Here is a 27,418-nt window from a genome sequence, read left to right as displayed (position 1 = left end):
TTTCTATTGAAAAAATACCTCCCTACCATAAAATAGTGGAGACATCTCATCTTCTGTTTCTTTGCCTTCACTGAACTGACTTTTTTTGGTTCAATGCATAACATTTAAGATGCGCTTATAAAGCAAAGAGACTGGTTTCTAAGTGTGGTTTATTGAACTGATCTCAAATTTTTCTTTTCAATGCTACCCTTCAGAAATGAAGAACTGATCTCAATTTGTTTTAGTTATAATGTTTACACCAAGAGGCTGGGTTATATCTTGAGAAGGACAAATTGAGAGCAGTCATATGTTAATGTACTCAGCTACATGTTTTCAGTGGGGAGTGGCAACTGGAGCCACCCACAGCTGTCACTGGAATTCTGGTAATGAATTCAAGGTCCTATATTTTAAAGATATTCAACTCGACCGAAGTTGCTTTTTAATTTCTTAGACAGAAAATTGCCCCAACTACTTCCAACCTCCTGCTCATCCACCGCTCTAAGAAGCCTCCAGGCCTGTTCCAGTTAGAGGTCAGAAGGAAAGCAGTCATAATCTGGGGCAATGACAAAGAACATCTCTCTTGACTCACCCAAAGGAACAAAAGGCTTGGAGGGCATACTGGGCTTGGAGACGCCAACAGCATTGACCGCAAAGATGCGGACCTCGTAGGCCACACCTTCAATCATCTTCTTGGGCTCAAAAGTTGTTTCCTTGCAGAGTTCAAAATTCAGCCTCATCCACCTGGAGCTTTGTTTCTTTTTCCTTTCAATAAAGTAGCCTGCAAGTACACAAAATAAAAACTGAGGGTTTTCTTTGGTCTCCAAAATTAAACTTTGTCAGATATTAGAAATCCTTAAAACCTGGTATTTCTTCAGTACTCTGAGTGAAATGGTCATACACATATGTATTTTTAATCCACCTTATTCCACCAGTTTAAGAAAGATTATAGAGAATAAGGGAATACAAGCACTAACATCATAAAATATAGACAAAAACAAAATAACAGGACTAAAAAAAAAGTTAAAATTGTGCTATCACAGAAGCAAATTCTTCTAAGCGTTTAACTTTAAAAGAAATTTCCTCATAGACTTAACCGTATGGAACTAGACATTCACTGACTAGAGCAGTGGAAGTTAGGCTTATAAGTATTTTAAAATTAGATATTGAGTGTAAATGTCAAGCAGAAAGAAAGAACAGGTAATCGGGTGATATTCATAAGAGCTATTCATATCTCAAGCACAGAGCATACCAAAATATACATATTTCAGTTTGAATGGATATTTAAAGTCACAGTATAGGTTTTCTCCTAAATGCGGTATTTTTAAGTGTACTCTGTACTAATATGCGTAAAGACTGGCAGGTACACAGGCGGACCAACATGTAGTTACCTAAGATTGGAGACCCTCCATCGTAGACAGGAGGCTCCCAGTTCATGATGCACCAGTCATCTCCTACCTCTGTCACTTTTGGTGCCACTGGAGGATCTGGGATGTCTGTAGCAGACAAAAAAATAGCATGAAATAAAATAAAACAAGAAAGAGTGAGTACAAAGAAAAGTGTTAATAAAAATACGGTTTTGGGTGATAAACAACATAGGAACTGTGATTTCTAAGTACTTTTCCCTGTTCACTGGAATGCACTTAGCAACTAATTTGGGCAAAAAGTCATGCTCAATATGGGATAAGGGAAGGTGAGCCCAATAAAAATAAAAATAATGACAGCTCCAAATCCCTTAAACTTGTGTCACAACGTTACAGAATAAACTCTCCATTGAACCTAAGACTCTTGTTCTTTACCTGGAATAAGATAACTAAGAAATTATTGCCTAAATGCCAGATATGGTTGTGGTGGTGGTTAACTACAAAGTGAACTCCTAGCAGAACTGGATCAAGGACTAATTATTGTAAATTTCACATCAGTTAGAAGATTCAAGATGTGGACTGGTAGAAATCCAATTCAGAAATGGCAAGTCACTATGTCTTGTAAATATATGGTTCAATGCCTGATGAAGTGACCTTAGTTTTTGGTCAACTTGAAATATGTCATTTAAGGGAAAACTAAAGTGAAAAGAGGAGATCATGAGACCTTGGAACACTAATAATCTGATACACTCATTTCTATTCGGTTTCAGGCTTAGGAAAAATGTGCTTAGAAAATTGTCTAAGGATCAAGGCAGATCTTACTCCTCTATAAGGAGAGGGGAAATTAGTTAGCAATTGCGTTTCAGTGATGTTTTACAGGGCACCAAAAGGGAATATGACTTTGGAGCCCAAACGGCTGATCTTAGCTACTCATTCCTCCAATGAGAAGTCCTCTAGACAGGAAAAAAGAAGAAAAGGAAAGAAAAAGAAGGAAAGGAAAGGGGAAAAAAGAGAAGGAAAGAAAAGAAAAGAAGTGGCATAGGTAGAAAAAGAGAGAAGGTGATTTATAAAACGTAGCTGTACTGTGTGTTTCTTTTGTTGGTAGCACAGAGAAGCTGAGACAACCAAGAGCTGGCAAAGTCTGCTCTGAGTCTAGACATGTCGGCTTGATTCCGGAAGTGTGTTTACCTAGAGGACTTACCCACCACTTTAATCTTGATGCTTGCATGTGCTTCTCCAGCTTCATTTTTCAGATTTATGTGGTAAACACCAGAGTCATCTCTTTCAGCTACGTCAATGACCAGAGTGCTGCTATCAGGGTAAGATTCTGCCCTTATCCGGCCACCGCCCTCTGCAATAGCCTAGGAAGGGGAAAAACAAAATGTGGCATGACCTACACAACAACAAGGGCTTCTTTAGAGTGCCTTGTAACTTGAGATAGACGTGGTGTTAATGCCTCATACACATTGTCTCAGTTTAATCCTCCCCCATCTCTAATGACAAAGGTCTTATCACACCATTTTGCACATGAGGAAACTGAGACTTAACTTGTTCAAGGCCATACAGCTAAGAAGAAGCAAAACTAGGATTTGACCCCAAAGCCCTAACCACCAACTCTCTCAAGAGAAAGCTGTAGGACTAAAAATACAAGTGCAGAAGCGTCATTCTAGGAGAGGAGTCTCCTTGTATATGAAATTAGAAACGCTCAAATTCATCAGTAACTAAACAGTGATTTGTCCATTTCCTTAGATGTCTTGAAAATTTGAAAATACTGAAAAGGGTTGAAAAGGCTGCAAGACTAATCTTCCACTCAAGTTATTGAATATTGATTTTTCCCTTCCAGCAAAAACATGGAAGAATAAACATCTAATCCTCAAAGTAAAGACAGAGTGAGGTTGAGCCCCCTATTGTATTTTCTTTATTTTACTTTCTTCTTCTTCTATTTTTTACTTCTTTCTTAAACCTGAAATTTAAAGCAGTATTACATTTTTCTGATTCCCAGTTCATATCTTCTATAAGACAATGAGTAGCCAATATAGAAAGAAGAAAAACAGAGAAGGTCAAGGTAATTTAGAAACTAGGTTATTTGCCACTAGCTACTAAGTCAACTGTACTCTTTTGTGTCTGTATTAGGACTCATAAGTCTTCAATAGGCCGGGCGCGGTGGCTCACGCCTGTAATCCTAGCACTCTGGGAGGCCGAGGTGGGCGGATCGTTTGAGCTCAGGAGTTCGAGACCAGCCTGAGCGAGAGCGAGACCCCATATCTACTAAAAAATAGAAAGAAATTATATGGACAGCTAAAAACATATATAGAAAAAATTAGCCGGGCATGGTGGTGCATGCCTGTAATCCCAACTACTCGGGAGGCTGAGACAGGAGGATCCCTTGAGCCCAGGAGTTTGAGGTTGCTGTGAGCTAGGCTGACGCCACGGCACTCACTCTAGCCTGGGCAACAAAGTGAGACTCTGTCTCAAAAAAAAAAAAAAAAAAAAAAAAGTCTTCAATAACGTAAGATTGTGACAACAGTAAGAATACCTGAAATAATTTTCTTAATTCTTCTACTTTATAATAGAACAAAATTTCTTCATATTAGCCAAATTCTGACGTAAGATTATAAAAGATGTTCTGCTTTGTTTTTAATGTGAAAAGAAAAATACTTGTTTAGGGTGGTGTTATACTATGCACTTCAGTTTCTTGTATTTTTTGTTGGTTTGCTTGTTGTGCTATAATTTACATGGAGTAAAATGTACACATTTTAGCTATATAGTTCTATGAATTTTGACAAATTTATTCAATTGTGTAATTACCACCACAATCAAGATGTAGACCATTTCTATCACCTTCAACAGTGTCCCCAAGCTCTTTGGCAATTAACCCACACCCCACATCCTGGTCCCTGGCAACCATTGGTCTAATATTCATCCCTAGTTTTCCTTTTTATGAAAATGCCATATAACTGGAATCAAACAGTATGTAGTCTTTTGAATCTGGCATTTTTTACTTAGCATGATGTTTTTTGGATTCATCCATGTTGCTGTATGTATTACTAGTACATTCTTTTTTATTGCTGAGTAGTATTCCATTGTATATTTCATGTGCAGTTGGTTCATGTATGTATCAACTGTATGTTTGCACAATTGGACTTTTGGGTTGTTTCCAGGTTTTGACAATTATGAACAGAACATCCATAAATGTTCATGTACAGGCTTTTGTGTAGACATATGTCTTCATTTCTCTTGGGTGGATAACTAGAAATGGCATCATAGAGTTGTATAGGAAGAGCATGTTTAACATTATAAAAAACTACCAAACTATTTTCCAAAGTGGTTGTACCATTTTACATTCCCACAAGTGTTATACAAGAGCTTAGCTGTTCCATCCTTGTCAGAATTTGGTTTTGTCAATTTTTACAGTGTTTTTTAAAAAACGATTTTTAAAAAATACTTTTTTAGGCTATGTGTGGTGGCTCACACCTATAATCCCAGCACTTGGGGAGGCCGAGGCTGGAGGATCACTTGAGGTCAGGAGTTTGAGACTAGCCTGGGCAACATAGTGAGACCCCATTTCTAAAAAAATAAAATAAAATAAAAAATTAGCCAGGCATGGTTGCACACATCTGTAGTCCCACTTCCTTGGGAGGCTGGGGCAGGAGGGTTGCCTGAGCTCAGGAGCTCGAGGTTACAGTGAGCTATGATTGGGCCACTGCACTCCAGCCTGGGTGACCAGAGTGAGACCCTGTCTCCAAAAAAAAAAAAAAAAACACCCACAACTTTTTTAGTCTACATTCTTTCACTTAGCATAATTATTTTGAGCTTCACCCATGTTCTTGCATATATCAGTAATTCATTTCTTTTTATTGCTGAGTAGTCATCCATTGTATGAATACACTCCAATTTGTTATTCATTCACCTATTGATGAACATTTGGGTTATTTTCAGCTTTTGGATATTATAATAAAGCCACTATGAACATTTGTTCTAGTAGATTTTTCCTTTGTCGATTGCACTGGATTTTCTGTGTTAATAATCATGTCATCTGCAAATAAAGACAGTTTTACTTCTTCCTTTCTAAGATGGATGTATTTTATTCTTTTTCTTCCCAGGCTGCCCTGGCTAGAAGATCAAGTACAATGTTGAATACAAATGGTGAGAGTGGACATCTTCTTTCTCTTCTTCCTGATCTTAGGGGCAAAGCATTTAGTCTTTCACTATTAAGTATGATGATAGCAGTAAGATTTTCATGGATGTCTTTTATCATGTTGAGGAGGTTCCTTTTACTTTCTAGTTTGCTAAGAGATCTGCATTAGGAATGGAAGCTGGATTTCATCAAAGTTTTTGCTGTGTCTATTGAGAGGGCTGTATTTTTCTACTTGTTAATATCATGAGTTATATTAATTGACTTTTAAATTTTGAAGTAACTTTTCAGTTCCTGGGATAAACCCTACTTTGTCACAATATATTATTCTTTTTATACATTGTTGGATTTGATTTGCTAAATTTTGTTTAGATTTTTTCATCTATGTTCATGAGTGATATTGGTTTATAGTTTTCTCTTCATGTAATGTCTTTCTCTGGTTTTACTATAAGGGTAATACTGACTTTAAAGAATGAGTTGGGAAATATTCCTTATTCCCTCTTTTTCAATTTTCTAGAAGAGTTTATGAAGAATTGGTATTATTTCTTCTTAAGTGTTTGTTAGACCTCTCTAGTAAAGCCTTCTAGACCTGGAGTTTTCTTTGTGCAAGATTTTTAACTACAAATTCCATTTCTTTAATAGATACAGGGCAATTCAGTACTGATTTAGCAGCATTCCATGCATCTGATATGCCATGTGTTCATAAATATTTTCTAATTTACCTTATGATGTTTTCTTTGATCCATGAGTTACTTAGAAATATGTTATTTAGGTTCCAAATACTTGGGAATTTTTTTTTTTTTTTTTTTTGAGACAGAGTCTCACTCTGTTGCCCAGGCTAGAGTGAGTGCCGTGGCATCAGCCTAGCTCACAGCAACCTCAAACTCCTGAGCTCAAGCGATCCTCCTGTCTCAGCCTCCCGAGTAGCTGGGACTACAGGCATGCACCACCATGCCCGGCTAATTTTTTCTATATATATTTTTAGCTGTCCATATAATTTCTTTCTATTTTTAGTAGAGGTGGGGTCTCGCTCTTGCTCAGGCTGGTCTTGAACTCCTGAGCTCAAACGATCCGCCCACCTCGGCCTCCCAGAGTGCTAGGATTACAGGCGTGAGCCACCGCGCCCGGCCTTTTTTTTTTTTTTTGAGACAGTCTTGCTCTGTTGCCTGGGCTAGAGTGCCATGGCATCAGCCTAACTCACAGCAACCTCAAACTCCTGGACTCAAGCGATCTTCCTGCCTCAGCCTCCTGAGTAGCTGGAACTACAGGCATGTGCCACCACGCCCGGCTAATTTTTTCTATATATATTTTTAGTTGTCCAGATAGTTTCTTTCTATTTTCTTTAACAGAGACGGGGTCTCACTCTTGCTAAGGCTGGTCTCGAACTCCTGAGCTCAAACGATCCACCCACCTCGGCCTCCCAGAGTGCTAGGATTACAGGCGTGAGCCACAAATCTGATTCCTTTTACTCAATTCTGGTCGAAAGGAAGAGTCTCACACCTGATTTTTAAATGTAAAACTTTTTTCATATGAAGCCACAGGGTCGCTCTTGAGCTGGCACTACTCTTAATTTATTTTTTTCCTCCTTACTCACTCAGCCCCAGCCACACTGGCTTTCCTTCTGTTCCTCCAACAGGCCAGGCTCATTCTCTCCCCTTGGCCTTTGCACTTGTATTGCCTCCACCTGGAAATCTCTTCTTTTTGATCTTCACGTAATGGGTTCCTTGTTGTCCCTCACAGAGGCTGCCATGGACAGTGCAGCCACTTGCTATCATATCATTCTCTTTTATGATCTTCATAGTACTTCTTACAATCCACAGCGATTCCGTTCATTTATTTATTTAATAATCCATTGTCTACTTCTCTTCCATCCCACCCCGACACCCATTAGAATAAAAGATGAGACCTTGTTCACTGTACATAAAAATATGCTTGGCCACATAGCTAGTAGTCAGAAATATTAATATAAAAAGTAAACAAATGATTATCAGATTTGCCTGAAAATCAGTTATCTTTTCTTTCTGAAAGGAATTACATTTGTGCTGCACTCCTGTATATTTATTTGCCTTCTGCCTTCATCTGAATAGGGAGGGCAGTGTCTGTGTGTGTGTGTGTGTGTGTGTGTGTGTGTAGAACAAACCTTATCTGCTCGGCTCCAAATGGCTTTAGGAGGTGGTTCTCCAGAGATGGGGATCTCAAGCCGAAGCTTGTTTCCTGCAATCACTGTCACTGTATTGTCAGCATCAAGACCATCCAGGATGATCTTAGGAGGATCTGGAATATTAAGCATGGCCTTAGTTATTTATTAGACAGTCATTTCTATGTGAATACTGGGGCTAGTGCTTAGCTAGTATATTGGTAGTAACCAATATTTTATCTGGTCAAAAGAATAGAAAAGGGGTTGAGGCAGTTGGTGTGTGGCACCTTACAAAAACCATTTCATTGTAAGACTTAAGAGTAAACTATTTATAATTAGAAATTAATACCAACTGAGGTATTTTTCCTTTAAATATCATAGTGTTGAATACATTATAATTCCATGGTAAGCAAAAACAAATAAGAATACAACTATGCAATGACTTATTTCATCTACTCACCAACAACATGAACTTTGGCAGGCAAAGTAATAGAGTAGGCATCTGGTGCAAATACATAATCACCTTCATCTTCAATGAGAGCATTGGCTATCACTAACTTGTGGATTCTAAAGAAACAAAATATATCTCTAAGACTCTGCAAAGATTTAGATTACATATGACCCAAACTGAAGAGACACCTGGATTTTATCTGACTATCTTGTGTAGTGCAGGAGGGACAGGGAAAGGAAAGATATGAAGCCTTAATTATCTTATTTATTGATCCAAATTAAATCTCAATTTTGGACTATATGAAATTATTTCTACAAATATAATCTGCTTATTATGTATGCAAGAGTCTATTATTCCTTTTTTTATGTTATAACTTTAAAAAGGCTAAAATAGCATATATCAATAATACTATACTTTAAGATTCAAGAGATTACCAAGAATAATCTTGATTTTGGCTTTATATGCCAAACTGTAAGAGCAACAGTCCTTAACTTTATTGGGGTTATGAACCAGCGAATCTCTGGTAGACACTATGGATCCTCTCTTTGTAGAAAGTATATACACATGGAATTTTCTCACAATTTCAGAGGATTTATGGGGCTCCCTGAAGTCCATTCCTGATATCCTAAGAGTCCTCAGATCCATGGATAAACCCTTGCCTTAGATCTTTGTCTAGGGTATTACGCCCCCTACCCAAAAAAAGATTCGTCATGTGACACTCCTTGGTTAGAGACAATTAATCCATTTGACGAGGTCCTCAACTAGAATTCAGTATCATCCCTCTAATTTCATGTTTAGGAGGAAAAAAACAGTCAATGGGTTTTGAGTAGACAGAGCACCATGGTGTGATGTGCAGATACAGGATCTCGAGTAGGACATGCTGGACAACAGAAATCCTACATTCTTGCTGGTTAGAAACAAAGACCCAAAAATAGATCATCTCCCTATGGCTACTCTCCAAATATCCTCACCAAATATATAATTAAGACAGTGGAGAAAGTGGAGAGGGAGACCAACCCTCACTTGTGAGTCACAGGGCTTGCTTACCTTCCCTTGTGAACAATCTTTAGACGGTCACTCTCCTGAACAGGCAAACCATTTTTAGTCCATTTTCCTGGTATATGTTCAGAGATTTCACACTTCAAGCAGATTTCTTTTCCAATATTTACAGTCTGATCAGTCAGAGGGGTCAAAATCTTCAGAGGTTTCACTATGAAAATGATAGACCGTCACAAGTGCCAAACCCAAACTCTAGACTGGCCAACATGGCGGCATTTCACAATGGTACACTTGGTTCTACTATAATGCTTGTTTTGTTTTTGTTTTTTTTTTTTTTTTGAGACAGAGTCTCGCTTTGTTGCCCGGGCTAGAGTGAGTGCCATGGCGTCAGCCTAGCTCACAGCAACCTCAAACTCCTGGACTTAAGCGATCCTACTGCCTCAGCCTCCCGAGTAGCTGGGACTACAGGCATGCGCCACCATGCCCGGCTAATTTTTTGTATATATATATATTTTAGTTGTCCATATAATTTCTTTCTATTTTTAGTAGAGACGGGGTCTCACTCTTGCTCAGGCTGGTCTCGAACTCCTGACCTCGAGCAATCCACCCGCCTCGGCCTCCCAGAGTGCTAGGATTACAGGCGTGAGCCACCGCGCCCGGCCGATATAATGCTTGTTTTGAAAATAAGAATTTGTACCAATGCAATTGATTTATTAGAGGACAATTTCACATTTGATTATGCATGATTTGATTCCTTAGAAAAACTAGGTGAATGCAGAAAACTGCAACCCATGGAACTGAGCCAGCTAGGAACACACAAAATGCACAGAAGCATCCCTTGAACATCCATCAGCTACCTCAGTTCACTCGTGGGATGTAAGCCACACCCATTCACATCTGCGGTTACAATTACCCGTCTGATTTCAAATAATCCTTCTACTATTTCACAGTAGCTCACAAGCTACAACACTTCCAGAAGCACCACTTCCACAAGCAAATTTCAGGTCTTTTTGAAGGTAAGTGCCATATTGATAGTAGTATTATTAACCATTAACTGTGCTATTGTTTTTTATTAGGTTCTTTTTTTTTTTTTTTTGAGACAGAGTCTCGCTTTGTTGTCTGGGCTAGAGTGAGTGCCGTGGCATCAGCCTAGCTCACAGCAACCTCAAACTACTGGGCTTAAGTGATCCTACTGCCTCAGCCTCCCGAGTAGCTGGGACTACAGGCATGTGCCACCATGCCCAGCTAATTTCTTCTATATATTTTTAGTTGGCCAGATAATTTCTTTCTATTTTTAGTAGAGATGGGGTCTCGCTCTTGCTCAGGCTGGTCTCGAACTCCTGACCTCGAGCGATCCACCTGCCTCGGCCTCCCAGAGTGCTAGGATTACAGGCGTGAGCCACCATGCCCAGCCTTTATTAGGTTCTTATCTTACTTTTTTAATGTGTCGCTGACAAAGTTCTTGAGTGTTGTGCCAATGATCCCATTTCCTCTATAAACCATGGGTTTTAATTGCAAAACTTTGCATAACATAGTAATTTTTAGAAAGGCATATGTGGCATTATAGCAGAACTGACTGTAATTGCCTTCAATGAGTACAAATATCAGATAAGGATTTGCCTTTGGTTGAAAAACTTTCTGATGTTAAACTAAAATGGCCACAGTTGTAACATAAGGAGTGCACTGAGACTGCTTCTGAATAATGCAATGATTATATTATACCAACAGCAACCGGACTAAGAAAGATAGAAGCAAGATTTCTGCTGTTTGTATTGCCAATCATCCTGAGATATTTGCTATTTTAATTTTCATAGCCAACTGGGAGAAATTCTGCTATTGATAACTGGCTACTACTTGAGGGCATTTGGGGAAGTACATTGATTCTCTGATGCCTTGGAAGCCTATTAACAAATTAGCTCTTAAACAATCTTCTCAGTTGAACCCCTTTGGTTTGAATAACTTCTTCTTTACACCAAATGTAATTGCAGATTATTGGATGTTTCTTTAGTGAATAGATAGCAAATACTATCAGAATTTGATATCATTACCTAAGTATTTACCACCTATTTATATGGTTTTGGGATTATAACCGTTTGGGTAATTTTTCTAGCGGGTGATGTTTATACTTTCTCCCCAGTATGGACGCTCTACTATTAAACAGAGTAGTTGATTCCTTTCTCAGAGACTCAGGCTGATCTGACACAGACATTCAGCTAGAAAGAAATCTATTTTATGTACTTAAAACTACCACAAAAGTAGAAATTTTCCTAAAACTGGATTCACAAACACAACCTCATTAGGAAGCCAACTCAGAAGACGTCTGAAGAAGTCTTAACTTACAGCCAACACTAAGCTTAGCAGAAGACTGTCCTCCTGTTGTCATCACTGAATATTCTGCGGTGTCAGCTTTTGTTGCTCCTTCTATGATCAAAATGTGTTTTTTGCCCTCACGTTTAATTCGGTATCTTGATTTTGGACCAGGGATGATCTCTTCACCATTCTTAAACCTGAGTGAAAATGAATTACAAAAAAGTTTTATGAAACATCTTTCAGGAAAAAGACATTGTTGGTCTTGTTTATCACTATATTGCAGTGTTCTGCGGAGTTTCTGGAAGATACCAGATACAAAAGAACTCTGTGTTGAATTAAAGAATGTATGAGTCAATCAATCTATCTATCAATAGATTCATAACGTAACAAGTATTGTCTATGAAATTATGTTAAAAGAACATGATCCACTTCCTACTCAAAACCAGTCAGATGCAGCTCCTAAGAGTGGCTACTACCCACATTTGGGCTCTCGAAGCGCACTAGTGAGAATAGTCCCATTTAATGCATTTTAAAGATAACTATCGTTGTGGATTAGAATGAACAATCTACTCTGTACCTATAGTAGATATAATTTGTAATCCTGCTACAAATCCTGCTATGCAATTTACTATACTTTTCAACATAACAATTCATTTTAAGATTTTAAGTCTTCTAGTTTTAATTTTGAGGTTACTCACAAGAAACCTGAGAAAACACTACCCACTTGACCAAAAAAAAAAAAAAGCTTTTATTTTTAAAAGCAATTGGTGATTCTTAATCTAAAATATTTTTTCTGAGATAATGTAACAACAAAGTCACTAGGGATTAAATTAAAAATATATAACTATGTTTTTCCATCTAAGTTGCCAGTATGGCATAATGAGAAGAAGGCTGCTAGAGGCACTGGAGGCAAGCAGATGGTGGGGGGGGGGGCGACCTGAGTCATCGGTTTATCAGTAAGTGCCTACTGCCCGACATGCTTACCCACATGGATTTCTGGATCTCTTTTTTTAGTGTCATAAGTGGAAAACACCCAGTATCTTAGTATACTTTTTGTTATCACCTCTACTAACACAAATGAGGCTGAGATTCTTTTCATATGTTTAAAAGTCATTTGTATTTCCTGTTCTATCAACTGTAAAGGTACATTTTTTTGTCTACTAAAAAATGAACAGACCTCAGGAAGGCTATTTACCATTTTACATTGGCATCATCTTCAGACACCTCACATTCTAATTCCACTCTCTCCCCACAGTAAGCATTTGTATCTTCCAGTTGTTTGGTCACCATAATTGGAGGCTCTAATATGAAAAAAGAAGAAATAAGAGTCATTAAATATCCAAAGCCTACCCCATGAGCCCTGATTTGTTCACAGATGAAAAACCAACATTAAGAAAGTATCATCTATGGTTCATAAGATAGTAGACAGTAGGTGAGTTTTTTTTTTTGTTTTTTTTTTTTTAATGTCTGTTCTTGGCAAAGTAAATAGCTGACAACCCTGGGTAAATTCTCCCAATTTTCTCAGAACTCCCCAAATCATATAAATTACTGTTCTGGAGAGTAGACAAAATATGTATCAGATATCTTTCTTTTAGTAAATAAGATGCCAGGTGGTAGACATTTCTGATGAGGGAGAATGTATAACACTCAAATTCTTTAATTATGGTTCTAGATGGATGATAGAGATTTCAGAGTTCAGATTTCTCATAAAGAAAATAAGTGAGATGTGGCTTCATTCACAGCCTCCAGCTCTCTTCACAATGTCTTAGTAAAATGATGGTCTTTAATGTGCTTGGTGCCAACCACTTACTAATGAAGCTAGTTTCAACGGAAATCTATTTGTGATCAGTGAGTGAGCGAAACGAGTATCATCCGGTGAAGTCTGTTGGGTTTAGAAGCTATAACTAGAGTAAGTATTTTGCAGAATAGTACTTGGCTTGAGTCAAAACCATGAAACCTTTTAATTCAGCAGTTTTTTCTCCCCTTGGCTTTTCTAGTCTTCAACAAACCTGAAAACCGGACAGGACACATGATACCTGCCAGTATAGAGGACCCTCAACGCTGAGCCCACCTAACACCCAAGCCAGACCATTGCTGGAGGTACTATTACCTCTGCTCTAGAGCTGAAGAGCTCACCTCGGTACTTTCATTGTGATCATTACCCCTGGGAGAAGGAGCCGAGGGCTCCTGGTGACTGCAGTAAGGGACTTCATTTTACCTCTGACAAAGAGCTCAGTGGAACATTTCTCATCTCCAGCTGTCACGTAATACTCCGAATCATCTGTCAGCGCACAGTTATTGATAAACATGATTCTTTCACAACCTTTGTGTTCAAAAATATATCTGTTTTAAATAGGAGGAAGATAAACAGTCTGTGAACTTGATTTTATTCTTTTCTTTACTGCCAGCAAATTTAGCTTATAATTTGGTAATGTTTAAAAGTCAAGGACATAATTTTGATCTGCCATTTAGGTAGCATATCTTACATAGTTTAATATCAAACAATAACCAATTTTAATCTTTATAATACATAGTTCATAGGCATATTTATACATAAAAATATTTAATTTCTGCTATAATTTTCTTTTATATAAGGTTTTTTTTTTCAAATATAAATCAGTACTCACATACTTATTGTTTAAACTTTTTAACCCACTGTTGAAAAATAGAGTCGGCTGAGGATGTCAGAGAGATTTTTAACTCTGTACATTCTTTAAACAACCAATTCACGCACTTTATAGATGAGCTGAGACTTGATCTTATTCATTGACATGTATTTCATTCATTGCCTAGCCCAGTGATACAGTAGATTTTTGGGGGTGAATAAATGATTATATAATTTAAGAAATGATATGACCTCAATCACTAATATATGTACTAATTCTATAGAATGTGATGTTTTCTTAAATAAGCTTAAAAACTGGCGTCATATCACAGTCACATCTACTAAGAAAGAATCGAATATTTGCAAATAGAAAACTAGAAGCCGAGATCATGAAATTTCATTATCGGTGACCTAGATTATTGAGGAACACACTAGGGGATTATAATAGACTAGAAAAAAAATCTGGTTTGAGAATTTTCAAATTGAAGACTTCAAGGACAAAAATATTAAACAACATTTTCTAAGTAAAGATAACCAATTAAAATTATGCTTTTGGTAAATTCAGGCCATCTTCAAGGAGTTTTTATAACAGGTATAAACATCATCCTAAAGTCACTCTTTTGGCATGACCACATTAAGAAATTGGAAACCACCTAATTGTACTCCAGAAGTGATGGCTTTTCAGGATTAAAGTCTTTTATAAATGTTCACGTGGCTCCTGTTAACTTAAAAAAAATATATTGGAGTTGAAAATCTCTCAGGCTGAGGAGGATCTCTGTAAAGTAGTTTCATAATAGACTAGAGATACGATCAGACATCAGGGATTAGTCTGTCTTTAGCCTGTCTCCTTTATTTGGGAGAGGGCCAAGATATAATAAAACATAGGCTTAGATCTGTATTTCATCAGATCTCAAAATTAAATAGTTCTATTCAGATGCAATATTATGCGTAAGTGCTCAAAACGGTACCTGAATTGAATGTAGAAGGTATTCAACCATTATTGAATATAGATGCTATTTTGGGAAAACAAAAGTCATCTAAGTATAAAGTGTGATTCCCAGTTGCCATATCAAATATGTATTTCGAATTATTTTAAAATTTTATTTTAAAAAATTAGGAGAAGTTTAGCAAAGCTCTGAAATAATTACATATAACCTGTAGCTACACAAAACCATAACTGGGAATCACTTGAAATAGTTTGTATATAAATAAAAAATAAGGTTTAGTTTACATAGCACTATAATTTTAATGATTCCAAAATACATAAAAAGTGATTTAAATTTTTACTCTCCCTCCATATGATTTTGTATTATAAAGACTTAACTAAAAAGTCCTCTTATTTTCAGATAATTAAGTCAAACTACTGTTTGATTTATTTACCATATAGTTATTACTGATTATTTGCAAAGCCCACTTACTTTGTACTGGGTCGAATTTCTTGCCCATTTTTATACCATTTCACCTCCAGCTTTGGATCTGCCAGTTCCACAACGAACCTTACTCTGCCTCCTTTATCAACCTGATATGCAGGATCAAGAATTTTTGCAAAAGCTGGTAGAATAAAAGAAGCAAAAATACGTTAATATGTGCATACATACACTATGATTTTAAAATAGTCAATAAATGTATGAGAACCTAAAAACAAATGAAAATATGACTCCCAGAGAAGAAAAACCTTCCAAATTATCCTTTTTATTTAGAATTCTGTGTTAATTTATATACAATAAAATAGTTTTAAAATTGAAAGAAAAATTTAAAAATTGAAATGTTTTTGTAATAAACATAAGAAAAGAATAATTGAAGAAACTTTAAAAATGACCTGATTCCTCAGGGAATGTACAAATATAAAATGTCCAAATTAAACTGAACTTTAAGAACAAGTTTATTCTCCTACCATGATTACTATGGGGATCATTGATATTATTTCTGTACTTCTATGTCACTGTTTTTTTAAATCATAGAATTTATAAGATAAGTTTAGTAGATTCATAAGATCAAATTAAATGCCTTTGAATAATTGAAATAGTAGACTTATCAAAGTTTCTGTACTGTGGAAACTTGCCCAAATGTGGCGTTTTTAGAACACCTCTTGCATATATGGTTAGGAACTCAGGATTTCCAAACATTTTAAATAACATAAAACACAGTAATTTAAAAAAATATAAATTGTCATTGAAAGGTCCTAAACAGAGGTAGTTAACTTCTTTTTTTCATTCAATATTTTTTTCTGATTTTAAAGATAATAATTCCCATTTAGACAGTTTGGAAAATACACGTAAGTGTGAAATACTTGTGAAATGTTGTCATGCTTGTATTTCCATCATCCCAACCTGATTATACTGTTGCTTAAACAAGCTCATTTTCTATATTTTAACAAGATAAAATAAGAACTAACTTAAAAAAAAAAGTTATCTATCACATACCTTAGAACATGAATTCAGAACTAAGTGATAAGAATAAGAAAGGCCGGCCTGGGGAAAAGAGATGTCAGCTGGCACCTGGCATTCCCATGTTTGTTACCAGACAGTTCCGGATACCTCCTGAAATACAACTTCAGGAGTTCTGGGATAATGGAAATGGCTGAGTTATGTAAACAAAACAACAAAACCCTTCTGTCTTTCTCTGAGGCCATTTCTCAATCAATTGACAGGGGAGTTTAGAAATAAAGGGCATATTTTTAAAAGAGGTTGTGAGAGTCTTTAAATTCTATTTGAACATTAAGAAAACAATAAGAGGATAGATATATTACCCCCATGTGTCATAAACCGATAACTGACAATGACCCAGCACAGGAAACTTTGAGGAGTTAATGATCAATTAAAAATGTATTTCTTTCTCTTTTTTCTCTCCACTTTTAAAAAGAAATTTAAAACTACAATAAACTGGATCCACTTCAGATCTCCAGGGAGCAGCACAGCTGTTGTACAAAACAGTTTGATAACCGTACTGGGCGTTAGGAAGTGAACTCCCTACGCCCCATCAAATGGGTGGAAGAGTATGACAGAGACGGAGAATGTACTCTACCTAAGTAAAAATCAAGAATTTGAGAGCGAGGGAGATCTGCTACCTTAAACCTTCAGAAGCTGTCCGCTACCCGCATAGCCAGCGATGTGCAGGGCAGTGAACTACCACACCTGAAGCCAAAGGTAAACAAGAGGTGCACAAGCCCTGCACTCCCATCCAGCCCTACCCCAAACCCGGTGGGAGACGGAAGGAGCAAGGAATGGGGTTCACGGTCAAGGCTTTTCAGCGCACAGGACACGCCCCCGCTGCCACGCCCCCGCCCTTTGACTCCCCACGGGGGCTCTCACCTGCGCTCTTCTTCTCCACTCTGCGCATGCGCTTGAGCCGCTTGAGCATGCCACGCAAGTCGGTGATGCCGTACTGGAAGGCGATCTTCTCGTACTCGCTGGGGTTGGCATTCTTCAGCAGCTCCCACACGTCTATCTCGGGTTCTTCCTCCTGCTGCTTCACTTCCCTAAGCGGAGAGAACCATTGCCTAGTTTAGTGGCTGTACTGGCCCTTTAAAGACAAAGATGGTCAGGGTATGATTCTGATTTTTCATTTCAGGGTGAAAAGCTCTGTTTCAAGTCGGAGTACTTAAAAGTCCAGAACTGAGTCTACTTGCCTTGCTTAAAGTCTTAGAGAAACTTCCAGATAGTAAAGATCAACTATGTGCACTTAGAGTAACAGTTTCATATTCCTAGTTAAAATTGCAATTTTAGGGAGGGCAAAGGATATCAGGAAATGTACTGAAAATATTTTTACTTATTTTCAACTTTAAAGTCTAATTACAAGATGGGATTTTGAGACACTTAAGAATGGTTTTCATCTAGGATATGGATACTGAATTCATTTTGAAAGTGGATTAAGAACTAAAAGATTTAAATATTGGCTTATGAAAGAAAAATGATCTCTTTCTACCTTCATTAATGTACATACCCCAGCTAAATATGGAGACTGTACAAATATATTTATTTCAAACGTCTCGATTTTGCAAATAGCAGTTTTCCTACCATATTAGTAAATATGTGCATTAACCATTTCTGCAGTATTTTAAATACAAAAAACATTTGAAACTGCCATGAAGGTTTTTTGTTTGTTTTTCATATGCTTTTTGTGGATATCGAAGCTTTTTAAAATAAATTTTTCTTTCTAAATTGGCAGGGTAAAAAGGGGATTCTCTCATATTTCATCTTAAAGTAGTCTTGAATGTTTTCTGGAAGCAAGTTGGGTGTGAATTATAAAACATAAATGTTGGTCGGGTGCGGGTGGCTCACACCTGCAATCCTATCACTCTGAGAGGTCGAGGTAGGTCACTTGAGCTCAGGAGTTTCAGACCAGCCTGGGCAAAAGCAACACCCTGTCTCTGCAAAAAATAGAAAACTTAGCCAGGTGTGACGGCTAGTGACTGACGTGTGCCTGTAGTCCTGGCTATGGGGGAGGCTGAGGCAGGAGGTTCACTTGAGCCCAGGAGCTGGAGGTTACAGTGAGCTAGGATGAGGCCACTGTGACATAGTGACACCCTGTCTCAAAGAAATGAAAAACAACCCATGAATGTTAAACTGTAAAGCAAGTGGTTTAGGATTCCATAAACAAGGGGAAAGTAACTTCTTAGGGTAATTATCAAAATTATGACCCCAAATTTTGATCATTGACCAAGGAATGTATAGAATATATAGAGAACGTGTATAACTAAAAAAATATGACATTTAAAGTACGCTTGTCTTCTCTTGTTTTAAAACCACAAAATGAAACCAGGAATAAATACTCTTTAGGAAAAGAGGCTTAGTCTGAATGAATTGATTTACTTCGCTGGCTAAATAGTCCTGATTTTAAGATTTTTTTTTTTTTTTTTTTTTTTTACTATTTTGATCAGGTTAATTTAGAAATGCTACAGTGACTACTTATTGTGAGTAATGCTGTTTTGGATATGATTTCCTGAAAAACTGGTCAATATATCTTATACATCAATGTGAAGATGGATTCATGCTATCATATTAGGGAATGATGGGTTACATATGTTTGCATTGTCACATGAATGACGCCTGTTTCAGAGTTGCTTCTTTACATCCATATATACTTTGAGAGGGAAATACTGGGTTGTAACCATGGGTAAAGTACATGTGGAGGGGAGGAGAATATAAATATTAACATAGAGTTTAGGGTGGCATTAGATGAGGGTGACTTCTAAATGTCTAATTTCCATTTTACATTGTCATGTAGATCTTTTTGCCCAATGGGATAGGGGGACACTGAAGCAAACCTGGAAGAGAGAAGGAAGTGAGAGGTCATTGGTTCACCAGTATTCCTGATGGGAAGGACTGGACAACACCATTAGGAAACTGTGCCTCTAAAAATTCAAGACACAAGTATTATCTTCACCTTGCTGAAATGATAACTATACCCTTTTTAACATGGGGAAGTTGAAAAATTTAAGAAATTTGTCCTAAAATTGGAGTATTGGTAATAATTTGCTACAGCCACCAAATCTGCCTGAAAACAGTCTATGCTTCCAATGCATTCTTTGAATATTTTAGTAGTAAATCTAAGAGAAGTACAGTTAAGATGAATATGTATATACATATGTATATATTCTCTGTGGAGTGTTTTCTCAATCTACTTATTAATGCTCTATTTTTGTTATATTCCAGCTTAAATATAGTCCCCAAACTGGAAATTATGCCATACTTGATTATGTTAAATTTGTATTTTAACCACGAAGAATTATAGATATACACATTTCAAGTATCCTCCTGAGATTGGTGGAATGATTTAAAGCTATCAAGCTACATATAATTAAAGTAGCTAACAAGAGGCACAAGTCAACACCGAGTCATACTTAGATCTATGGAGGTGAATATTTATATGGAGGAAACCAGTAATAAAGATCATCATTTTTGGTGTGATTTCTTGAGCCAGTTTTCTTGGTAGATCCATAAAACTGATCATCCTCACTATTTTTTCATTAAAACACCAGGTTATATTGTACTCTACCACATTCCTATCTTATAAAATTTCATAGAAGAACACCAATGACCTCTTGCCTAGTCCTTCCTTTTCTCTCCATCACTTAATTATATCCCAAATTGCCAAAAGAAGCATTTATCTTGTACTGGAATGTGAGGTCAGGCTCTCACCTGTATCATTTCTTTAAATCACCTGGAACATAGCTTTACTTACCATGGTGGCCGCACATAACCCTGTCTGCACAGTTAAGTTACAGTGAGGAGAAAAACCCAAATTTCTAAAGGCATCTCTGATTCTTTTCCAAGCCGGGGGAATAGACCTGTATAATGTCCACAGTACTTTCATCTACATCAAAATTTCTATAACTTGATGGTCCTAGTGAATATAGCAGTTATAGAAATTTTATGTGGAATAAAACTTTCAAGTATTTATACAGGTCAAATCCCGTAACAGGATGCTGCCCATAAGATTTACTCTGATTTAGCTAATGTCTATTTGACATCAGCTGGCTTTGTTCAGGGCAGGGAGATCTTTTGTTGTACAGAGATGTTGGTCATAATGATATTTACTCTGATAGGGATTGCCACGCACTCTCAGAGGAGCAGAAATGGTAACTGTGTGTCATTACCATAATAAAAACTCATGCAATTCACAAGTTAGTAGGAAAACACAATGATTTTTAAAGTTATACTAGTGGATTAGTACAAATGAACATAGTCATAACATTAATCTAATTCTGAATCAAAATCATAATTAGGGGGGATATAAAGAAAGTGAGAACTGGAGACATAGTGGCTGCCCATTTTTTAAATGATTTTTTCTTTTGATCATATATTAGATTTCTTTTATTGTAGAACTATTGGTAGAACCAGTCTGTTCTTTTTTCTTTCTTTTTCCTTTTTAATCGGAGTGTAGTACTTAACCTACTGTATCACATTTTTATTGATTGTGCATGCGTATTTTGTCTCTTTATGAACATAAGCTCTGAGGGAAAAATGTCTCCTTTCCTTAGTGGAATAGTTATACACCAGCCACTGTGAGCCAGGCCTTTTACACTTTTTAATTCTCACAATAAGTCTAGTAAGTAATTTTTATTCTTCACATTTACAGATGTGGAAACCAAGTCCCAGAGGGGTCATGTATTTTGACCAAAGTCACATATTAGTAAATGGTAGAGTTGAGACTCAAATCCATGTGTTTCCCATTCCCTTTTCCCTCCCACAAATATCCATTCATCCCTTTCTATGTGCCAGACACTGAATTTCTTTTCCTCATATCACCTAGCATTACATTTTGCACAAAGAAAGCATTTGGTATTTTCCTAGTTGAGTAAATAATTGCAGGGAGAATAAAAAGCCCTCTTGTCTTCCTAAAATGTCAATTTGTGTTATAAACACAAATTCAGATGTCAAAGTCAGATTCAGGCTGGTATTTGTTGCAGGAAATGAGCTGATTCAGAAAAAGGAAACTTGTATTTGAGTCTCTGCCCTGCCTCTAACTCCTGTGTGACATGTGGTAAATCCCTTGACATCTCTGGACCTTGGTTTCTTACCTGTAAAATGAGGAAGAGTAAAGCTCACTTAAGGGCACTTCATATACTATTGCTTTGAATGCATTTGGGGAATTAATATTGTTGAGACTAAAGATTATTTGAAGTATCCAAAGGAAGAAAGATGTATTTGATATTGCCACAGTCTATTGAGTGACTAATATCCATCAGTAATTAATAAATCACACCTGTTAATATTTCTGTTCCCAACCTAAATGTTGAGGGCTGGGCTGAATTTTTTATTCACAGGGGCTTGAATAAGCCATCCAACTAAACTGAGAATATACACAAGCCTAGTTTATTGTACTTATAACTTGTCGTGAAGCATATTTGTACTTCAGTTCCTTTAATAACCATAGGAAGCACTAAAAGAAATTTAAAAATCTGAAAAGCTAAATATAAACTGATATTATATCCTGCTAATTTAGAATTGTAATTTTACTCTTTATTCACAAATTTGCTAGATAAAACACAATCCCAGCAAAAATCATTTTTGTTGCTTCTGCACTACAGTAAATATCCAGATATGTATAATTTTATATATAAAATATTATATGATTATATAACATGCATATATGTGGACAGAAATCCTATAAAATTATTATGTGCTAAATATCCATTATGAAATTTTATACATTTTATTGCAAGAGAGAACAATGTCAAGGGAGTGTGAATGAGTGATAATACTAAACATTTATTCCTATTTTATCACTTCTAAAATGCACATTTTGGGGGCATTTTAAACATCTCTGAAATAAGAGTGCATCTTGTAATCAATAGTGTATCATAAACCACTTAACAGTTTTACATAAATGGTTTTTCCATTGCTTAGTGTTTTATAAAATACTGGTGTATCTTAAAATCAATGGTGTCTTAGACTTGAAGAAATACAGTAAATCATAAATAGTATATTAAAGTAGGTCTGCCTCTTAAAAACATATATATATATGTATCTGCAGACTTCTACCAAAATTGTGAAATTGATTTTTTTGTCAAATAGCAAATAAGGCAGGAGAATGGAGACTTTATTTATTTAATCATGAGAAGGAATCATGTGTACTGTCTTAGAAGTTTCTTGGTATTTAAGTTTTATGTCTCAGTTTTCAAATCTCCCCATCCCCAACTAAGAAAATATGTGAAGGGTCATGAAACATTTAAAAAGAAAGTTTAAAAGCATCAGCTAAAGTCACTGACAGATTAGTATGCAGTTTCTCGTTTTTAGTTGATTCTGTTATATTCCATAAGCAAAACACATTATAAGAAATGAAAAATTCTTTGAAAAGCATCCACTTTAAACTTGACTTCTCTGAGTGGGCGTCTAAAAGATTTCCAGGCCACAGTGCCTCAGTCCATCGCTCGGTTCTCACCTACGTTTCAGGAGACCACTAAAGTCAAGTTCCCCTGCATCCTCTTGACCTTCTCCACTGTCATTAACAAAAGAAAAGCAAATCTGCGTTTAATGCCAAGACATACCCAACAGCTTCCCCCAGACACTCTACATATAACGTATATGCAATTTTGTACCAGCACACCGGGACTAAATCAACACAAACTATTTCTTTTCACACAAGTGACATTTTAAGTTTTTGGAGTATGTACTTGTGGAAAAGTAAACATGAGGAGCTTGTGTTACTCTATGATTTCAAGAAGACACATTTTTGAAGATTGCATATATAAAACTGCTTGGATTTGTGTTAAAACCGGATAACACAAATGCACTTAAGCCAAACAACACAAAGTACTTTGTTTTTTGCAAGTTGGGGGCTCTAGAAACATACCTGTGTAAAAAGCAAAGGACTTTTGCTGATCTCTGTTATTCATGTAAGACAGAGATTGGCTTGCAGGACGAAGTGTACCAATGTCAGGTATATAAGTACAAAGCCTTATATTCAATGGTAATCTCTTTGTGTCCATGGATAAATCAATCAGATAATGTAATACCAACATAGCATAAAAATGGAGCTAACACAGAGCTTTTTAAAAGATGCATTCCTTTCTGTTTTAAAGGGAAATAATTAATTTCCTTGTTTCCTTAATTTTCTTGTTAATATTTACACCTTTTAAAACATGTTTTTCAAAACTTGTCTTTGAGTTAATGAACCCTTTACTCGTAGTTTTTAAAAGTGCTTTCCTATGGAGAAATGCATCTTAATTTAGGCATGCAGCCACTGTTGTGATTGTATATAAACTCTAAATAGAAGCTATAGAGCTGACATTTAAATGGTACTACATATTTACTTACATGTTTAATTTTTTAATGAAGATTTTGTTTCCTGCTCTTTACAAATGTTAGTTATGGTTTCTAAGAAAAGAGTCTGCGGGTTGAAAAACAGTGTGCATAACATGTAAGTCATAAGAATTAAACTCAAATAATGTGTTTTCAAAACGTCTTTAACAGCAGGTGTTTGGAGGCCTTTTGAAGTAAATACATTTCTATTCTTTTAAAGTGCAAAACTTAGTAGATTTTGTCTTCCTCTCCTAAAATATACTTGTACATGGTACAAGAGTAGTTTTAGACCTGTGCATTTGTTGAAAAGTGATAGGACTTGAAAGTTATGGATTTTTTAAAAGTAAAAAAATACCAAAAAAATACAAGAATACCAGTAATATTAAATATCTTTTCAAAGTAATTAAGATTTTATTTATTTGTAGTTTACGAGGGGAATATGCTCTTTATTAGCAGACGAAATCATTGCTTTCTAATAGTTTGGGATGACTTTCCTTATTTAACAAATCTGTATGTGGATTCAGACTTGGGAAGAACAAAAAATTTACTGTCATTAAGAATTTATATTATGGAATAATTAAGTACAGAAAGTAACACAATGGCAGGAAGGGTTAGTTATGTTTCTCAGAAACAAAAAAATTTTATTTTTCTTCCTTGAACCCCTGATTTTTCCGCCTTGGCAGTTGCGAAAATAAGGTATCTAAATTTTGCCTTTCTATGGTATTCTTAATGCCAGCAGACTCAGTAGCTTTTCATTAGGATAATTCAACATTATATGGTATTAACTTCAGTAAGTAGCCACTTAATTGTGGTTTTCTTGGGCACATGGTTTAGCAGCTCCATAAGTGATTTCTAGACAAAAAAGCAATATAAATAAAAGTTTTCTGACATTGCTTAACTGATGCTTTGTGAAATGTATCTGTTTATATATCTCTTCTGGCCATTTGGTGGAAAATAATGCAATTAAGGAAGAAGCCACATATGTATACATAGTGTGTCTTTCTAAGGCAACTGTAAAATCTGTAAAAATGGGAGCTTCACTATAACAAGAATATTCTAGAAAATGACCAATATATACTTGATTGGGCATTGAATCCATAGCTTTTCTAGAACACCAACTTTTAAATGTATGGTTTGTTTGACTACAGTGAAAAAGGTTATTCTCTTTTGGAATATGGGATGTGGAGGAAGGGAAGTATATTTTGAAAAATCCTCTGCTTCCATGTTATAGAAAAGCTATCTATAATAGATTTTCCTTTTGAAGTTACCTTCTCTTGAAAGCAGATCTGATGTCAATGTTTGGAGTAGTCCCAGTAGATTCTTTGAAAGGAAAGAAAACAGTAAAATAAACAACCAAGAAGAAGGCAGTTTGTGTTCAGTTCCTTTATAGGTGGTGGGGATTCTTCAGGTGGAAAGAACGTCAGGTAAAGGGGGCCTGGCTCTCTTGGAAGGCTGAGCTGCCAAGCATCATCCTCCCTCATCCTCCCTCATGAAGAACCAGTGAGGGGACCTTAGGGTTTATCTTGTCCAGTTGTCATTTGACCTGCCTGTGCATTAGAATCATCTGAGGAACTTTAAAAAATACCAGCTTCTTGATCCTCCCTGCTGGAGATTTTGAACCACCAGATCAGGGACACTCAGAAGTCAGTATTCTTAAAAATGCCCCCAGGTGATTCTCAGAGATGCCCGGCCAAGGAGTGCTGCTCAGAGCCAGAGTCCTGCTTAATCCAGAAATCTCAGCGGCACCCCACCCATCGTCCAGCCTCTGCCTGACATCTCTCCGAATGGGAATCGCACAGCCTTCCCAGACTGTCTGCATAGCTTTAATGAAACAGCTCATCCTAACGTTAAGACAAAAGTCACCTCCTCTTAATTTCCACCTTTTGATTCTAACCTGCCTAGGTGCTTCTTGGGCTCATGGAAAAGGGACTTCTCATTCTGTGTGACAGCCCTTCCTTCCCCCACACACTCAAACTGGATAGGGTGTGGTTTCTGGATTCTTTGTCCTTCTGGTTGCTCTGCTCCTGAAGGGATCCAGGTTGAGGTGTGGTGCCCCTGGCCAAAGATACCACTCCACATGTGGAACAAGTAGAGTGTTGCACAGAGAAGTATCATTTCCTAAACTTAGATCCTATACCATTTGGAATAGATCAATTTAAAAGTACATTAGTTTTGTCTGTCTTTTGCAACAACATCACACTTTGGATTCATTTTAAGTTTATGATCTTTGCTGCCAAGTCAACTTTCCCTTTGTATACTTATAAAAGGGGTTTTTCCCCAAGCTAAATATACACCTTTACATTTATCCCTATTAAGTTCTTTCTGGGAAGTACATACAACATAGGGATAGAGAACTTGCATAGCTGACATTAGTCCTTATAAGAGAAATTCTTCCACCTGGGTATCTTGACCTCCTCATACCTTATGCCTAAACCTGAGTGGGAACGTGGACCATTGAAATAGATACATTCTGTAGCAGCAAAAAAATGACAGCATGTCTTATCTGGGAGATTGAAGGAATATAGTTAACACAGATGGAGATACTTAGTAATAAAATTCCCCCAATTCCAATTCTCCCATAACAACTTAATTCAGCAGACTTGCCTAGACTACCACAATCAGAAACACACAGTTTTAAAGGAATCTCCCCCTCCCATCTCATACTATTAAATGGCCGCCTTCTCCGTCCCTTCACACCCATAAAAACAAAGTCACGTTTATCCCGGCAAGAAGGCACTCTTACCACGCACTTCAAGATCAAATGAAGAGCTGTCAAACTTATCCTTGTAGGTGACCTCGCATCTGTAGTTTCCTGCAAAGTTCTCTTTGGCCTTGATAATCTGCATCTCAAATGTGTACACCTGCAATGAAACACATCCAGACACACTGCAGTCCTATGTCGCTGACAGCAAGGAGCCATCACATTTTACTGCTTTTCCAAATTCCTTAGCATTGGCTTAAAGATGTGTCCGTCTCTAGGAATTCCAGTACAACGTACTCAATATAGGAGGGTAAATGGATCCTGCAGCTCCTGGGCACGGCAGGCAATCTCAGTAGAGTGGAGACACTAGGAATGGTAACTCCAGAGAATTTTCTGGAAATGAAATCTGTCAAAGCTGAACCTGAAAATGACCAATTACCCACACAGATGGAACCAGCTACGTGAGCCCCTGTGCCGGGAGTTCAGGGCCATACCCGAGAATGCCTTTCGAAGCTTTCCTTCAGCTGCAAGTGCTTCCCCGCTTTGCTGGCCAGATCCATCCATTTCCCTTTGAACCATTTGATAGTGGGTTTTCTCAGAAGATCTTCAGCCTTGACTTTGGCTATAAAGGTGATATTTTCACCTAGAAAAAGCATAAGTGATTCAGCCTGTGGTTTAAAAATCATCATTTATTTTGCTTTCAACTAATAGGAGTTGATACAGGACTGCACTACATAGACTATGATGTGATTGACACCCCCCGAATTGTGCAATGAGTTGGTCCTGATTTCTTATGAGTGCCCTAGAGGTTTTTAGGACATTTCAACTTCTTTTGCTTTTCAAGTTTACAGAGTAGAAAAAGCAAGAGGGGAAATCAGTGGAAATAAATTTTAAATGTATGAAATTAAAATGGGAAGAAAAGAAATATATATGTATTTTTCCATCTTTTTATTAGTCATGGTGATGAGAAGCCTGGAATTCTAGGAATATGACT

At 36.8% G+C, this 27,418-nt stretch overlaps 1 protein-coding gene across 7 annotated transcripts in view; it reads right to left on the bottom strand.

Moving 5' to 3' along the window:
• MYBPC1 (myosin binding protein C1) overlaps window positions 1-27,418 on the bottom strand; it is a 79,791-nt gene that overhangs the window by 21,635 nt on the left and 30,738 nt on the right. For 4 of the 7 annotated variants that reach the window (XM_069491567.1, XM_069491566.1, XM_069491568.1 and 1 more), the window contains 15 exons: window positions 26,919-27,067; window positions 26,467-26,584; window positions 24,992-25,043; window positions 22,864-22,920; window positions 17,289-17,455; window positions 15,396-15,528; window positions 13,591-13,715; window positions 12,568-12,673; window positions 11,403-11,569; window positions 9,111-9,273; window positions 8,073-8,179; window positions 7,616-7,749; window positions 2,542-2,701; window positions 1,368-1,472; window positions 569-757 (listed from right to left, as the gene is read on the bottom strand). In XM_069491567.1, coding sequence (XP_069347668.1) covers window positions 569-757; window positions 1,368-1,472; window positions 2,542-2,701; window positions 7,616-7,749; window positions 8,073-8,179; window positions 9,111-9,273; window positions 11,403-11,569; window positions 12,568-12,673; window positions 13,591-13,715; window positions 15,396-15,528; window positions 17,289-17,455; window positions 22,864-22,920; window positions 24,992-25,043; window positions 26,467-26,584; window positions 26,919-27,067 — 1,932 coding nt within the window. The remainder of the gene's footprint in view (window positions 1-568; window positions 758-1,367; window positions 1,473-2,541; window positions 2,702-7,615; window positions 7,750-8,072; window positions 8,180-9,110; window positions 9,274-11,402; window positions 11,570-12,567; window positions 12,674-13,590; window positions 13,716-15,395; window positions 15,529-17,288; window positions 17,456-22,863; window positions 22,921-24,991; window positions 25,044-26,466; window positions 26,585-26,918; window positions 27,068-27,418) is intronic. The other 3 variants (XM_069491570.1, XM_069491572.1, XM_069491569.1) reach the window with 1 other exon arrangement.

The sequence above is a fragment of the Eulemur rufifrons genome, chromosome 16 (genome assembly GCF_041146395.1).
Source record: "Eulemur rufifrons isolate Redbay chromosome 16, OSU_ERuf_1, whole genome shotgun sequence".
NCBI classification, from domain to species: Eukaryota; Metazoa; Chordata; class Mammalia; order Primates; family Lemuridae; genus Eulemur; species Eulemur rufifrons.
Note: the sequence above shows the minus strand (reverse complement) of the source record. Positions and strands in the feature narration are given on the sequence as shown.